The following is a 17,221-nucleotide window of genomic DNA, read 5'->3' as shown; positions in this document are numbered from 1 at the left end:
ATGTGGCTTGTCATCTTCCATTCCAAACCTGCCCCACTGCCTCCATGAGTGTGTCATGTCCTTGAAGGCTACAGGAAGCAGTGGGATCCTGGGATCCTGGGATCCTTAAAGGTTAAGGGCATTGGAGAAACCTAGTCTGAATGCTTTGCTGTGCAGACAGGGGACTGGGGCCTGAGGGGAATTTCCCAAGACCTTCAAAGAGTTGGTGGCAGAAGTGGGGTTGAAACCCAGATCTCAGGACTCCAAGGTAAGGCTCTTCTTATGTCCCAGTCTCTGGTCCTTTCCCTAGGCAGCCCAAGAATAAACCCACTTCTCTTGCAGTTAAAGTTCAGATGAAGAGTTAGTGACTGTGTGAGAGGCAAGAAGTGGTTAACATGGGAGGAAAAATTTGGGGGAAGCAACAAATGGGAAGAAGATGAGGAAAGGAAGAGAAGAGGAGGAGGTTTTTGCCAGAGTTGAGCAGTAGTCAACCCTGCCTAGGGGAGGTGTCGGACTGGAGTTGGGGCAGATGCAGATGTGTCTGAGGTGCCTCCCTCCCCCACCAAATCCCCACGCCCACAACTGGTTGCCAATAGATACAAAAAGAAGCTTGGGGTGAGGACACAGGGGACACAGATGAGATGGAGGCGAGACCAAACAGTGCTGTCGAGGAGGAGATGAATCTAGGGAAGCGGTGGGTGGAGGGAGATGAGCTATATGAAAGCATAGAATGGCCCGGAAGAGCTGGTGGTGCAGGTGGGATGGTCAGCAGGTGAGCTGCAAGTATGGAGGACCGGGTGAGCTAGGGAGAGGGTGGGAGGGCTGAGGAAGGAGGGAGAGATGGCCATTTGGCTAGGAGAGTCTAAGAAGGGAGCTAGAGAGATAAGCTTAGTGGGTGGTGGAGTGGCGAGCAAGGGCGGCTGCAGAGGGCGATGGCTGGGGACCAGAGACGAAGTTGAAGCTGAGATGGTGCCAGGGAAGTGAGCCTGGGATGGACTGTGGGATGGTGACAAATGAGCTGGGGATAGGAAAGGCTGGGTAGGGAGGGACAGGTCCCATGCAGTACCTCCTGCTTGTGTCTCGGCGTGGTTTCCTGCTCCGGCTAGTGGGATGTGGTAGGAGGGAAAGAAAGCAGCAGGGTCAGTAGAGCAGATGGATTAGAGATATCACGATGGGCTTGGTCCAGCAAGGAGCCCAGAGCACTCACACTCGACCAAGTGGAGGCCAGGGCAGCTGGGTGGGCCACCAGCAGGGCAGTGAGATAATCAGAAGAAGGTGCAGGCGTGAAGCAGGGCGCTGTCCCAGGAAGGCAGAGAAGGTAACTAGAGGCCAAGTGGGCAGAGCCATACTGGGCAGGTGGGATATGAGAAAGGGGTTTCCTGTCTCTTGCTGTCAGTGGGAGCATGTTCAAGGCCCTGTGCTCACAAGGGAGATGGAGAGAAACCTGCTGAACAACTATACCAAGAGGAAGCTCTCCCTGGCCTGTGTGTGCACACACCTGTGTGTGTGCATGTTGTTTACACATCAGTGTGCATGGATCTAAGGGTGACGAGTGCATACATATGTTATTAAATGTGTGTGAGGCTAAGGTCATGCACTCCTGCATGAGCATGTACACACAGATACTGGAAGTGTGTGTGTGCACCTGATTGGGGCATGGGGAAGTAGGAAGGGGACACACTTGAACTTCACACTCCTGAGAGCTGTTGGTGACACCCAGTCATGCTCTGAGGAGGAAGAGAGCAGTGCAGATCCAGATCCCAGTCAAAGGGGCAAATTAAGAGTGTGCAAAAGGAGGCCTGAGTCCTCTAAGGGACAGAGTGGCCCTCTGGAAAAGTAGGGCAAAGCTGGGGAGAGTACAGGGCAGGCAGCATGCCCACCCCCATGCCCACCCCATCCCAGCAAGGGCCAGGTATTGAGAGATGACCCAAAGGCAAGGCCCTGTCCATGGTGGACTCCATAGCAAGGGTGCTTGGCAACAGCTGGGGGCATATGAAGGCCAAGGTCAAGGGTAGACCTCAGGTCAGCCTCCTGATCCCCAGGGCAGAGGGTACGAGAAAGCCAGGCTCCTACCTTTAGCTCCTTGATCTTGGTCGGAGTCCTGACCTCTCCCTCCTCGGCCTCTGACCGTCGCCCCCCAGACTCGCCATCCTCCTCCCGCTTGTCACCGTCAGGCCCTGCATCGTGGTTCTCGCTGACAGAGGCTGGGCGGGAGAACTCTGCTGAAGTGGGTGGAGATAGCCGGGCAACCATGTGAGACCCTCCCGGAGAACAGAGAACCAGCCCGGCCCTGCCCAACCGCGCCTGGAGTGGAGCCAACTCTTCCACACCCCTCACCCGTTGCCCAGAGGGGTGAAGTAGACTTCTGGTCACATGGCCGGTAAGTGGCAGACCTGCCTCCCAGCCCAGGACTCCTTCCTGGTTTCTACAGCACTAGAACCTGGGTTCAAATCTCAAATCCATCTCTTCTTGACTGCATGACCTTGGGTAAATTACACAATATTTCTGGGTCTTGGTTTCCTCATCTAGAAGCAGTGCCTGCTTTAGAAAGAGGAGGTGAGGAATGAAAAAGCTAATGTATATAAGTATTTATGGAAGAGTGGCTGGCACAGAGTGAGCCTTCCATCAATGGCAGCCCATAAATGTTGCTGTTTTGGTTGTGGTGGTTGTGGTTGAATACTCACCTGATCATCATTTAGCAACATACAAATATGGTGAGATTAGCTTTACTAGTGAAAGCTAAAGTCTTAAGTTTGCAACTAATTTACCTTCTTTATAAATTAGGGAGAATTCAGGGAGATCCCTGCAATAACACCTTTCTCACTCACTGGTATTCCAAAATGCTTTTCTGAATAGGAAAGGAAGGGGTGGAACTAGACTTCGCATCAGGCATTGGGCATAATCCGACTATGCCCATAGATTGTGTCTTGGTGGAAAATAGGCTGAAAAACATGGGTTTAAAATAACCAGAGCTCAGATTATCCTTGGGGTTGGCCTAGATTTTAAAAAGAGGATAATTATCCTTTCTATTCATATACACTCACTTTGCAAAGTACGCATTTATGCATATATTTCATTTGATTTACACAATACCCTATGTTGATGGCTGGAATGGGACTGACTTATCCCCATTTTACAGAGGATGACTGGAGACGTCAAGGGGGGAAATATCCCACTGGTGACCTTTTGGTGAGTTGGGATAGGGACCGAGGCCTCCTGGCTTAGACTCCATGCTTCTGTTCCTCTCTGATGAGCTTCACCAGCTCCAGGCTAACCTCTGCTGCCTGCCAGAATCTGGGCTTCGTTTGGCCCCTGACATAGTAATGGAAGCTACAGGGGAGGGACCTTTCCCTTTGCATAAACCCGAGTTTTCTGTCCTCTGTCTACCCAAGGAGAAGAAGGAGCTTCTTCAGCCTCAGACAAACCCTAGCAGAACTACACATCTTTCAAACATGCACAGGAGTCCTGAGACAGGTCTCACTTTCGTATACCAGAAAAAGTATCAGACTTTCTTGATCACCTGGCAAACTCCTAGGTATCCTTCAAAACCCTGCCCAGTTAGCGCCCTTTCTGCCCCTTCTAAACTTAATTCCTCCCTCCTCACAGCTGCTCTACATTCCACACATGCTTCTCCCATTGCTTGAACCACAACAAATGCTTACAAACCTGCTATTCTACGAGCTCCTCAAAGGGAAGGGCCAAACCTATTCACTCTAAATACTATACCCAGGACCCAACACAAGGCCTGACACACATATAATACTCAGAAAATATAAGTAGAACTAACGTGCCTGGAGGCCTGCCCCAGGGTGTTCTGGGAGCATCTACGGCTTCCCCACCCAAGTCCCTACTTCCCTTTTTTTTTTTTTTTTTCTGGAGATGGAGTCTCGCTCTATCACCAGGCTAGAGTGCAGTGGTACAATCTTGGCTCACTGCAACTTCTGCCTCCCAGGTTCAAGTGATTCTCCTGCCTCAGCCTCCCGAGTAGCTGAGACTACAGGCGCCTGCCACCATACCCAGCTAATCTTTGTATTTTTAGTACAGATGGGGTTTCACCATGTTGGCCTGGATGGTCTTGATCTCTTGACCTCATGATCCACCCCCCTTGGCCTCCCGAAGTGTTGGGATTACAGGAGTGAGCCACTGTGCCTGGCCTTTTTTTTTTTTTTTTTTTGAGATGGAGTCTTGTTCTGTTGCCCAGGCTGGAGTGCAATAGTGTGATCTCAGCTCACTGCAACCTTCTCCTCTGGGGTCCAAGCAATTCTCCTATTTCAGCCTCCTGAGTAGCTGAGATTACAGGCGCATGCCACCATGCCCGGCTAATTTTTGTATTTTTAGTAGAGACGGGGTTTCGTCATATTGGTTAGGCTGGTCTCGAACTCCTGACCTCAGGTGATCTGCCCACCTTGGCCTCCCAAAGTGCTGGGATTACAGGCATGAGTCACCATGCTCAGCTCCCACTTCCCACCTTTAAGCCACTCTCTACAAACCTCAAAACAATAAAAACGGGTACAATTTCTTAAGGTGCTACTATAGGCCACAGAATATTTTCTAGGCATGATCTCATTTAGTTTTCCCTAGAACACAGCAAAATAGGTACTATTTATTTTGTAGAAGAGGAAACAGGCTCAGGGAGTTACATAAGTTGCTTAAGGTCACCCATCCATTCATTCAGATATTTATGAACCACTTCTGGTGTTCAGAGAATAGCCCACAGTGACTGTCAAGGCCAAGATTTGAACTTAGATCTACATAATTCTGAATTTCCCCAGTGTCCCATGTGACTTCTGAACATCACCTACAAACTCGAGTGTGTACATCCTGGGGAGAGACTTGGGCCCTGAAGGATGCTGATTTAGTAAGTCTGGGGCAGAACCTGGGAATTCTTGTGTTTAACAATCTCAGAGGCGACTCTGATGAGACATGGTTTGTGCACCACATTTTAAGCCCTGTCTGCTTGCTACAGGACTATATAGGGCCAGTTTTCATTGATGTTAAGGGCACCCATCAGCCCAACAGAAATGGAGACAGTGGAGAGTGCCATGTGGTTAGATTGTCAATCAGCCCAGAGCCCAGTAAAACCAAAAGAATGACCAAGAACGATGCCCTGGCCTCCCAGCAGATAAGGCATCATCAGCTCCACACTGCAGTCACAAGACACCATTCCCCTAGTATGATGATGACCGGTGGATTGCTAAGCTTCTTGGGTAGGTGGCCCAAACCATATGGCTGAACCTGGGACCCCAAAAGACCACAACTCAGGAAAGTTGTGGGAAATCCAGAGAGTGGTAGTGTCACATCTCAAGTGGAAGTGAGCTCTAGGTTGGGACTAAGCCACCAAGAGCTGCCCAGGGACAGCACTGGTCTTGAGGGGCCCAGCCTGGTGCAGATGAACTTGGGATGCGTCTACCATTTTCCTGTTCATTCTGCAGAACCTGGGATACCCACTCCCCCACTTCCCTCTAAAGACCATTCCCCCCAGCCCTCCAGTTTGGGCCATACCTCCATCAAGGCTGCGGGACATGGTGTACCGTTTGCTGGAAGAACGCTCAAAGAAGGGTGCAGGCCGGTCAATGAGGGCGCTGGCCTGGCGGGTCTGTGCCTGGGTCCTCCCACTGTACCGGAACTTGGAGCCCATCACCAGGAAGCCCTTGGGTGGGGGCTCAGGGGACACCAGCCTGCAGCAGAGGGATGCAGGGGAGGGGGAATCAAACCTGTACTGCCAGGCCCAAGGTTAGACCACAGCTGGCCTTTCATCCCACTAACCCACCAACTACGACAATTCAAAGTGGCCCAGGAAGGGAGGGACTTGGGGAAAGGGAGGAGGACATTCCTAGCATTCTCACTAACTCCTCCCCCGCTCCCCTCCATACACATGGTCTCTGCCCCATCCCCATTACCCCATCCAAGGTCAGGCTCACCGGAAGAATGTGTGATGCTCGATGCAGACCTTCCATAGTCTCTTGGCTGACCGGTGGTTTGGGAGTTTAAAGCCAATTGTGCTCTCAAATTGCTCATACTGAAAACCAAGAAGGGCAGGTTAGAGGCAGGGCCTGAGCTCACTCTTGCAACTAGACCATTCTTTGTGTTTTTTATTTTATCTGTTTAATGTTTTCTTGAGACACGGGGTCTCGATCATTTGCCCAGGGTGGAGTGCGGTGGTGCAATCATAGCTCACTGTAACCTTGAACTCAAGAGATCCTCCTGCTCAGCCTCCCAAGTAGCTGGGACTACAGTCAGACACCACCACACTGGCTAATTTTTTGTAGAGAATGGGTCTCACTATGTTGCCTAGGCTGGTCTCCAACTCCTGGGCTCAAGCAATCCTCCCACCTCAGCCTCCCAAAATGCTGGGATTATAGATGTGAGTCATCCTTTCTGAACTCTTCTCAGGCATCTGTGACTTTGGCCTGTTCATTCACTGAATCAATAAGGATGACAGAGCCCTTACTCTGTGATGGGTCCAGTGCTAAACACTAGAGATACATGGAGATCAAGGCAGAAGATTCTAGTGGGGGTAGGGGGGCCTCTAATAATAAATAAGCAAACAAGATAATTGCAGACACTGATCAGGGCTACAAGGGGAATGAAGGGAGGTATGTGGTATGGCAGAACTGGGAAGGCATGGGGGCTCCTGCCGTCTAAGGAAGAGCAGGGGATCCCCTCTAGACCTAGATTTAGGTGATCTTGAGCTGACATTTGAAGAATGGGAAGGAACCAGCTATATGAGAAGCGAGATGGGGAGACACTTTCAGGTAGAGGAAACATCAAATGCGAAGCACCCAGTCAGGAAAGAGCTTGACTTATTCAAAGATCTCAAGGCCAAAGAAGCTAAAGCACCTTGGGCGTGGGGCAGTGTGGCAAGGGATAAGTGGGAGAGATAGGTGGCCATGGAAGGAGTTTGGAGTTTAGCTCAAGAGTTAAAGAGAGTTCCTGAAAGGTGTAAGCAAGGGTGTGGGTGGGAAGGGGGAGTGGGCTTGCCATGATCTGATTTAAGGGACTTTTTAAGATCTCTCTGGCAGTTATGAGGAAAATGGCCTGATGAGCACCAGAGGCGAGGGAGGGCAGAGGGCAGTGAGAAGGCCCTCATAGGCATAGGCGAAAGATGGGGGCTGCTGGAGGCAGGTGTGACAGAGAGGAAGAGAAGCAGATGTTAGGACCAAATGGGCTTTTTGATGGGTGAGATGTGGGGAATTGAAGGAAAAGAGTTGCAGACATATACATGTTTGCATTTGTGTGTGTTGTGTGTATAGTCCAGTCTGTGTATCTTAGAATGTGTATAAACTTCCATACTTACAACATATAAGTAAATACATGAACTTTACACAGACATGTATTCATTTATCTGTGTGACCTGAATGTATGTGGTTATACTTCTTCTTCTGTTTTTATTTTTCCCTCCCTTTTTTTTTTTTGAGACAGAGTCTTGCTCGCCCAGGCTGGAGTACAGTGCCAGCTAATTTTGTATTTTTAGTAGAGATGGGGTTTCACCATGTTGGCCAGGCTGGTCTCGAACTTCTGACCTCATGTGATCCACCCACCTCGACCTTCTAAAGTGCTGGAATTACAGGTGTGAGCCACTGCACCTGGCCGTATGTGGTGATACTTTTATTTTTTATTTTTATTTATTTATTTATTTTTTGAGACAGAGTCTCACTCTGTCACCCAGGCTGGAGTGCAGTGGTGCGATCTCAGCCCACTGCAAGCTCTGCCTCCCGGGTTCACGCCATTCTCCTGCCTCAGCCTCCCGAGTAGCTGGGACTACAGGCGCCCGCCAGCACGCCCAGCTAATTTTTTTTTATTTTTTAGTAGAGATGGAGTTTCACCACGTTAACCAGGGTGGTCTTGATCTCCTGACCTTGTGATCCACCCATCTCGGCCTCCCAAAGTGTTGGGATTACAGGCGTGAGCCACCACGCCCGGCCAGTTATAATTTTATTTAGGCTCTTCTCTCTCTCTCACTCTCTCTCTCTCTCTCCGTGTGTGTGTGTGTGTGTGTGTGTGTGTGTGTTGGCAGCCCAGGCTCGGCTGCCGGGGTTCACTCCTTTCTAGTTGATTCTGGTGAGGAGGAGGGTTTCCCAAGGCAGGCTCACCTCCCCAGGCCGGATCTTGATATAGAAGTTACTCCTTTTGTAGGAGATCTTGAGGATCTTGGGCCAGGCAAAACGGTTGATTCTCAGCCGGTCCCGGTAGATAAGCAGGCCATTGGCACAGACACCTAACATAATGTCGATGCCCTCAGAGTCCTGCATGAGAAAAGACCATGGAATGGAAGGCCCGGGGTCCATGCCTGGGGACAGCCTGCCACCCACCCCGAACACACCGCCCTGTGCGCTGCTTGTAATGAGCTCCCAGGAGCAAGCAGGGTTAGAGCCTCCATGCTGGAGTCCCACTGACCAATCCCTCCCATTGTCATTCAGTCATTCACTCTTCCATTTAGGTATTTATTCACCCACTCACTTGTCTGATCATTTGCTCTGTCAATCACTCAATCATACATCCACCCAGCAAATTTTAGCGGCACACACTTGGTGCCAGGCTATGTGCCAGGTGCTAGGAATACAGAAATAAACTAAGGCCTACATCTTTCCCTCACAATGCTCCCAATCTAGCGGGGGCTCAAACAGGTTCATAAATAAAATACATGGAGAAAAGGATACAGATCATGAGAAAATAAAAGGTTATGGAACTTCGAGGAATGAGAATGAGAACAGAAAAGGTTTCAAGTTGGAGGTAACACAGGGTCTGGCACACCAAGCCCTAGGGAAAAGCCTGACAGTTCTTTGGGGGTACCACCCAGACACTAGGGGAACCCAGGAAGCTGGTGGTACCTTGGCATGGTGCAGGTCTACTCCATACATGGAAAGCTTCTTGGCGTTCTCTAAGAAGTGGATTTCTGCTTCTCCTGGGGTCATCCCCCTTAGGGAAAGAAAGTGATCACAGGTGACCAAGGGAAAGGTCCAGGCTTGAGTCCTGCTGGCCAAAGGTGGCCACCATCAGAACCCATGATTCTATGAAGTCAAATATGCTGAGCCTCACCCTAATCCTTTCCCTCTGTCCTCAGAGCAGGAGGGTATACCCCAACTCCCACTTCAGCCCACCCAACCCCCATCTTCTGCCAAAGCTCAAGTCCAGTCTTGTTAGTCCAGGGAGCACACAAGGGCTGAGCTGGGAGTCAGGATTTTTGCCTCATTCTGCCACTGAATTGACTGTGAGCTATAAATTCTACTTTTCCATGACCGTAAAACCATTGTTAAGGACACTGTTCATTATAACCACCCAGGGGCTCCTAAATTATTACCCACATGGGATATTTCTTGCAGAATTCAGTATCAGAAGCCACTTAATCTCTCCTAAGGAACAGGTGCACATTCTCCTTTCCAAAAAGAAGAGTTATGTAATTAATCAAGTTCCTTCTTTGCTTTCGCTGCCAGGAAACTTGGACTACATTTTATACTTAGTCAGAGCAAACATTTATTGAGTACTATGTGCTGGTTACTGTTCTAAGTACTTTACACGTATTAACTCACTGAATCCTCATAACAACTCTGTAAGATAGGTATTATTCTTCTTCTCATTTTACAGATGAGAAAACCGGCACAGAGACGTTAAGTAACTTGTCCAAGGCCACACTGCTATGAAGAGAAGAGTCAGGATTTGTGTGACTTCAGAGTTTATGCTCCTAATCACTTCATTACAGGGCTTGTATATCCTCCAGGCCTCAGTTTCCTGTGACCTGTCTACTTCTGGGCTGCTGTGTGGGATACCTGGACATGAGATGTCAGTGTGCTTTAGGTCCAAAGAGATGTAGGCACAGCCGTTAGTATTTCTCCAGCCCACATCGATCTGAACATTGTTCTCTGAATTATTATGACTCTTGCAAATCCTAAGATGTCTTGCTATCTAGGACAGGGATGACAAATAGATGGCAGGCAGCCCACTACTCCCTGTTCCTATGCCCAGGTGGACATTGCTTACCTGGGCATTGTAAGGAATCAGTATCCTACTCAACACAACATCACAGCAGTCACTATTAACCAAGCAGAGTTAATTTGCGATTCTCAGAGACAGCATTTGCCACCCTTGACCTAGCATTCATCACACCCCAGCAGGCTCTTCCCCACGTACACGATCACTCCACATCTGGCCCTGGCCCTCCTCTCCAGATGAAGCCCACAGAACAAGAGCCTCCTAATTTCCTCCATCCTCAATAGTAATGAGACAATATTACCATACTCCTTTCGCTGGGTGCAGCACTTTACAGTTTATAATGCACCTTCACATTATTAATTATACTGAGTCCCCATAACAATTGGACTTACAGTCCTGAATACTTCCAGCTTAAAAGGACCCTACAAATCATTTCGTTCTGAGGGTTCCTCTCTAGGGGAACCTGTACAGAAGCAATGGCGAAGTGGAGTATCTGGGTTGTTACAATGACTGAGAAGGTGTTATGGGCATTTACTGGGTCCCAGGGATGCTGAACATTCTGCACAATGAATTCTTCTGCCCCAAATGCCAATAGTTGAGAGACACTGATAATCTAACTTCGTGCATATGCAGGTGAAAAATTGGGCTTAGAGAGGTTAAATAACCAGCCTATAGTCACACTAGTTAATTACCATCCAACTGCTGGAACAAGGTACTTTCCCCTGCACGATCAACTATTCAACTCCTTGATCCACAGACAGCAACACTAACAGCCAACATGCAGTGTGCCTTTAATATGTGCTATTTAGGCTTCCCAACAATCCTACAAGGTGGGTTTAACAGCATCCACCTTGAACAGATGAGGAAACCAAAGCATAGGAAGTGAAATGACCTTCCTGAGATCCCCTGGTTAGAAAGTGGCAGAGCCAGTATAGGAACCCTAGCAGGCTGGCTTTTGGGTCCAAACTTTTGAACTCTACACCAAGATCTAGACACCAGGACACTTACTTAGAGACACAGTAGCGATTATTATCTCTAGCTGGCAGATAAACTGATTCTCAGAGGCCAAGGACAGGGAACTATCATACCTATAGAGGAGTTTAAGAAACTTGGGTCCCAAAAGGTCATCAAGGCCACACAGCCAGTCACTACCATTCCTATTTACAGAGATGATTTGCTCTCAGATATACCTCAAGTTAGGGGCAGAGCCAGGTGGGGTACAAACAGCACAGTATGCGGCGGCCTAGGACATTCAGGCCTGCAAGGAAGGCTCCCACTGGCCAAGGAGCCACAGAAGGCCCTGGCTGGCACCCTCTTACCTGTATGTCTTATGCAGCTCCATGATCCTCTCCTCCAGCTCCCGGGTCTGGTTAGGGGCGAAGCGGAGCTCGCTGACATAGTTGCCCACATGCTCCTCAGCATCATAGTCGCCCAGCTCAGCTTGCACAGCGTAGGAGCCCAGTAGGGCATGCGTGACAAAGGAGCAGGGCAGCCGGCCCGTGATGATGTCTGCCCGCAGCTGCAGGCACAGGTAGTATCTGGAGATAGGGGAGAGCCAGCATGGGCACAGGGCCCTACTCCTCCCTAGATATCCCAAACACAGCTGTCCATCAGAACCAAACAGAACACAGCTCAGCAGAAAAGGGTGTTTGTAGACACTGGCGCTTCATATGTTGACAATCTGGGTATGTCTCGTGAGATGGTTTTGCAACATTTCACATGACTTTAAGCATTTTTGTGCATTTCTAAATTTGAGGGATTTGTTTTCTATTATGAGAGCATTTTCAATTTCTAACTCAATTTCAAGCTAAATAGGACTACTTTGCTGGTTTGGCCATTACAAAATGTCATGTAGTTTTAATTATACAAGTAATATACTGTATTCATATTGAGGAAAAAATGCACACTTTAGAGGTGACTCTAAATTTCCTCTTGATGACCAGAAATGCATGTGGTTTTGATTTATGGGTGTTTCTTACCTGTAAATGGCATCAAATGCTGCCTCTGATTCTAACAGCTCACTTTTTCATACCCAGGCCTTAGAGCCCTCCCATGTCAGCACATGTGACTCTGCCCCATTCATTTTAACTTCCACACTGTATTCCATTGCCTGGATGAACCTGCTTGCCAATGCTTTCCCAAAACTTTCTTATTTTGCTTCCAGCTCTAAGTAAATTGTCTGAAAACAAATTGGTTTAAAGGAACATTTCCAACTACCAGGCCATGATTTTTTATAACTTTTATGCACACTTGGACGATTTTACAATTTTAGAACCATTTTAAACCATTTTTATTGCTTTTTTGGTTACTATGTATTAAAAAAAAATGTTTCATTTTTAGCCAATGATGCCTCCCTGTCCATTTTTGTTATGTTTCACCATTTTTTTTCAATTGCTATTTCTTTTTTCTTTTTTTTTTTTTTTGAGATGGAGTCTCACTCTGTCACCCAGGCTGGAGTGCAGTGCCGCGATCTCAGCTCACTGCAACCTCTGCCTCCCAGGTTCAAGTGATTCTCCTGCCTCAGCCTCCTGAGTAGCTGGGATTACAGCCACGTGCCCCACGCCCAGTTAATTTTTGTATTTTTGGTGGAGACAGGGTTTTGCCATGTTGCCCAGACTGGTCTCAAACTCCTGGTCTCAAGCAATCTTCCTGCCATTGTCTCCCAAAGTGCTGGGATTACAGGTGTGAGCCACCACATCTGGCCTTTTTTCTTTTAAGTGCCTTTTACTTAATATAATTCTTACTACTCTGTGACATTATTTCACAGTCAGAACTGAAGTCCTGGCAAAAAGTATGTGCAACCTCAGTGTGCGCCCAGGGCCAAGGCATAGACTCAGAATCAGCAGCAGCTCAAACATCACTGGCACCAAGTACAGGCTTATGGGCATTCTATTCAAAAGTCTCAAAATTCAGAAATCACTGCCAAATATTCTGACCAATCTTTCATTTCAATCAATTTGTCATTTTGACCAGTTTATTTCGAGCCTAACTATTTTTGGCGAAATCAGCTGCTATAGCACCCATCTCCTAGGGCCATCTGTGCTAGGCAGGCCTAACTTCCTTCCTGGTGTCCCTGGAAGCACAGTGCCCAGGGTCTGGCACAAACAGGAGAAGTATCAGTAGGTAAGACCAGGGGGATGGAAGCTGTGCTGGCCTAACCCACACAGTCCAGTTGGGAATGGAGTTTCAGATCTTGGTGCTGCCACATTAGCCCGCATCTGACCTCAGGGCTCAGAACTAAGACTAATGACGCCAAAGCCCAGGCCTGATCTGTTCCAGGAACATCTGTCTTATCTCCCAAGGCCAGAGTCAGCATCTTGACCTTGGTCGATGGCCTGGCAAACAGGCAATCGACATGAAAGTGAAGGAGGGACCCAATGGGAGAGAGGGGCCGGCTTAGGAGCCCCTTCCCTGCTATAGGGGAACTCCAAGCCCGTATCTTCTGTTGGGAGTAAAAGGCCCATCACCTGAATGACACAGCCCCAGGATATCATGAAGTAAGACTACCTCTTTGGAAAGGGCTTAAGAGAAGGGTTTCCCCGTTCTGGTTTCCAGAAATGGGTAACCCCACGGAAGCTCCCATTCCGAAGGATGCTTTGCACTCATTTCTCTGTGGGGAGTCCCAAGCCCCACTTGACTTCCATGTGCCTGACGTGTGCACAGAGTGGCATGCAGACCAAAGTCCCATGTTCAAAGGCATCCCATTCTACTCCCTCCATATTCCCAATGCTGCAAACTGGTAGCTCACCCAGCACAGCAGCCTTCACATGGGTTTGGTATGCCCCATGCATAGATGGCCCATGCTATGTTGTTTTAAAGTTTGCATTTGTTGCCAACATTTAGAAACTGTGGTTTTTATTCTTTAATCTCTAGGTTCATTCCAACAATCAGGCCCAATTCCTACATGACAGTAATGGCCTGGAGGGGAACAGCAACTGTTTTAGGTGGCTTCTGTCCTCTCTACAAGGGGCCCCACAGCTCCTTGTGATACCTCTTCCTCTGACGTCAAGGGTCAGCTGCCACTGACCACTGTGCTTGCATCACTGTGTTTCTTACAATGAGTTGGCTTCCTGTGTTGATGCTGTCTGCCTGACCTTGGTAGGAGACTGCATTTGCAGCTGCTATCATATACTGCCTGTGTCCCCAGGGCCAGAGGCCCTCATCCATAGTCCCACACAGCCAGCACACCTGCCTCTCCCTCCACAGCCCTCACCTTGTGATGTCTTCTGTCAGCTGGGCAGGATCAGGTGGGTAGAACTTGACCGTGAAGGCAAAATTCCAGGGGCTACCTGAGAGGAGATGGGAGAAAGATCAGCGAGGCCCTATCACCCCATTGGGTGGTCCAGATGCACCATCCTATGGGCAGTTTTTCAAAGTCTTCTCCTATCTGTAATCTCAGGACAATCCAATCAGGAAGGCTGCAACATTACTCCCATTTGACAGATTAGCAAACTGAGGCCCAGGTTAAGAGACTTGTGAGCTAGCAGTAGGAAGGAAGGTAGAAAGAAAGAAAGAAAACTGACGCTGCATGCCAGACACACTGTTAATTACTTTACAAACATTACTTCAGTAAACCTCACCACAACCCCACAAGTAAGTCCTATGATTAGCTCCATTTTATAGATGAAGACACTGAGGCCCAGGCAGTAAAGCAGTCAGCCCAAGGTCACCCTACTTGGAAGCGGCAATGCTGGGGTTCAAACCCAGGCCATCTGGCTCCTTGGTCTATACCCTAGTCTGGGTCATCGTATGTCAATGATAAGAAAAAAGTCTAAATAATACCACATTAAGCAGGTTTCTTAAATTTGGACTTGTCAGAGCCCTCGCCCTGCTACTGTGCATTGCAGCTCTCTGAAGGGAACATGCATTCAAGAATTTCCAAAAATGGTTTGATCTGTTGTATCCATTTTTTACAGAGCATCCTGCAAGATTAATGTTTCTCAGAACACACATTGGAAAACTCTGCCCTGTGTCATGTTGACTCCATCTCAAATGACAGGATTGAATTATAAATAAGACCCAAAAGGCAAATATAATGAGCTAAATGTAACAAAGGGATATTTTAGGGGGATAAATGCTAACCTCCACACTTAGATGTGAAAAACCAATGGTACACATCTAAGAAGATACACAGGAGAATAAAGTCTGAGGTTATAGCTGGAAGCAAGCTCTGCAAGCCCAGAGAAGGGGTAGCCACTTGAGAGGGGATGAAGGCAGGTAGGTATGAGGTACTGGACAAAATTAGCGAAAGTCTACATATCCACAACAATGGTCAGACCACCCCTGGGAATTTCAGGTTTCAGGCCCAAAACGGCCCCTGACAAAGTGAGAAAGTAAGGCCCATCCAGGGCAGGGCTGTGGTCATGGACCGCTGGAGGTCACATCGCCACTACCATCCTTGTCTCTGCGGTAACCACTATCTGCACCATACAGATGTCACATCTCAACCTTTTACTAGATGCCAGTCACTGTGCTTGCTAAGAACTTTATGCACATGTATGGGGTTCGATCTTCATAATCATCCTGAAGTTGACTTTCTTTTTTATAGATGAATTCTGAGAGGTTAAGTCACTCTCTCAGGGTCACTCAGCTAGTCAGTGGTAGAAAATGGGGATCCTAACTCTGGCCATCTGGCCCCAGAGCCCAGGCACCTGACCACACTGACTCCTTGGAAAAATCAGCTTCAAGGAATAATAATAGTCTCAGGAATTCCTACCTCAGGAATAATAATGGTAATAATCAATAATAATAATAAATAATAATAGCTAATGCATACTGGGTGCTACTGTGTGCAGGCACCATTCTACATGTAATACTCATTTAATCCTCACAATGTAAATATAAGTACTAGCATTACCCTGCTTTACAGAGGAGGAAACCGAGGCACAGTCAACACCAGAAGCAGATGGAGTTAACATTCAAATCCAGGCAGTCTGGCCTCAGTGTCTGTCTGCTTAACTATCACACCAGATTGCCTCAGGGAAGCAAGAAGAAAACAGCTACTGAGCACCTACTATGTGCTTGGTGCTGTCCATACATATGTCATTGAACCGTCATCCTCTCTTCATGAGGCAGGAACTACTAATCCACTGGCCAAGGAGAAGCAGGGACCCAGAGAGGTGGAGAGCTTGCCCCAGGTGCCCTACTTTGCCCTACCTTGCCCCAGGTGCACTGAGGTTTGGGAGGAGATACACCCACCTCTGAAGCCCAGGCTACAAGGACTAATGGCGCCACTTTCAGAAGGCTGAGGTGCTGACACAGAGGGTAAAAAATTGCTCTACTGGGGCACCAGAAGGTAGGATGAGGATGAATGGCTGGAAGTTACAGGGGTAGAGGCAGAGACTGTGGCTCTCCTGGATAAGGTGCTTGCTAGGGATCAAGACTATTACTCGATGACTTGGGATGGCTACAAGGAGTGACATCCACCAGGCCTGGGCTGTGCTGGCAGGGGCTGCAGGCCACCTTTGGGAGTGATGCTGAGACCTGACCATTTGGTCCAGCCGCCTGTCTTTCCCAAGCTCCTGGTCCTGACCAAACACCACACACTCGGCTGCCTGTATCTATCTGTTCCAATCTCTTTAGTCATGAGACATAGGCCTCCCAGCCAGGCTGGGGCTCCCGGGGGACAGCCTGAAGCCCAGGCAGAGGATCTGTCAGCCCCCCGAGGACTGCGCTCTGTCTGTGTGCCTGCCTCTTTGTCTCCAACTGACAGAACCTACAGGAAGAATTCCTCGAGCCCCCTCCTGCAGAGTCAGCTGGCATCCCAGGGCCCAGCTGCCCGCTGTCATGGCAACAGGCTCAGCTACAGCTTTCCAGCCAGGGGACCAGGGAGTTCAGGAGAGACCAACCACAGCCAAGGGGGAGGGGCCCTGGGTGGAGGCATCTCCACCTCGAGGCCCCAGGTCTCCAACTGCTCAGGCTGCCTTGCTGGGGCCCCCTACCTCCCACTTCTGCCATTTGGGAGCCGCCCCATCCCTCCCAACATGCTTTCTCTAGACCAGAAAGGACAGGTTGTTGGCCTGCTCATCTGCCTTCACCCCAGGCCTTGAAAATAGCACAGGATGGTGTTGGAAGACCAGGACTCAAGACCTGGCTCAGCCAACATTTGGCTCTGTGACCCTAGGTAATAACTGCCTCTCTCTGGGCCTCTGAGAAAAGGGTCGTTGCTTACTGAAGTCTGCACCATTCCTGGACAGAAGGGTGGCTGTTTCCAGCCCATCTGCTTGTCCTTTGTCCTAGACGGCTCTGCAGGTCCCTTCTAGACGTCCTGAATGTATTTATGATTCCTCTGCTAACTTGCTGTGTGACTCTG

General features: G+C 48.8%; 1 protein-coding gene across 29 annotated transcripts in view; it reads right to left on the bottom strand.

Moving 5' to 3' along the window:
* EPB41L1 (erythrocyte membrane protein band 4.1 like 1) overlaps positions 1 to 17,221 on the bottom strand; it is a 164,808-nt gene that overhangs the window by 36,681 nt on the left and 110,906 nt on the right. For 21 of the 29 annotated variants that reach the window (XM_021921095.2, XM_021921096.2, XM_021921098.2 and 18 more), the window contains 8 exons: positions 14,123 to 14,198; positions 11,229 to 11,447; positions 8,811 to 8,898; positions 8,073 to 8,225; positions 5,901 to 5,998; positions 5,482 to 5,657; positions 2,053 to 2,201; positions 1,046 to 1,081 (listed from right to left, as the gene is read on the bottom strand). In XM_021921095.2, coding sequence (XP_021776787.1) covers positions 1,046 to 1,081; positions 2,053 to 2,201; positions 5,482 to 5,657; positions 5,901 to 5,998; positions 8,073 to 8,225; positions 8,811 to 8,898; positions 11,229 to 11,447; positions 14,123 to 14,198 — 995 coding nt within the window. The remainder of the gene's footprint in view (positions 1 to 1,045; positions 1,082 to 2,052; positions 2,202 to 5,481; positions 5,658 to 5,900; positions 5,999 to 8,072; positions 8,226 to 8,810; positions 8,899 to 11,228; positions 11,448 to 14,122; positions 14,199 to 17,221) is intronic. The other 8 variants (XM_031656722.1, XM_031656725.1, XM_031656727.1 and 5 more) reach the window with 3 other exon arrangements.

The sequence above is a fragment of the Papio anubis genome, chromosome 16, assembly GCF_008728515.1.
Source record: "Papio anubis isolate 15944 chromosome 16, Panubis1.0, whole genome shotgun sequence".
In the NCBI taxonomy this organism is placed as follows: domain Eukaryota; kingdom Metazoa; phylum Chordata; class Mammalia; order Primates; family Cercopithecidae; genus Papio; species Papio anubis.
This window is presented reverse-complemented; position numbering and strand designations above follow the sequence as displayed.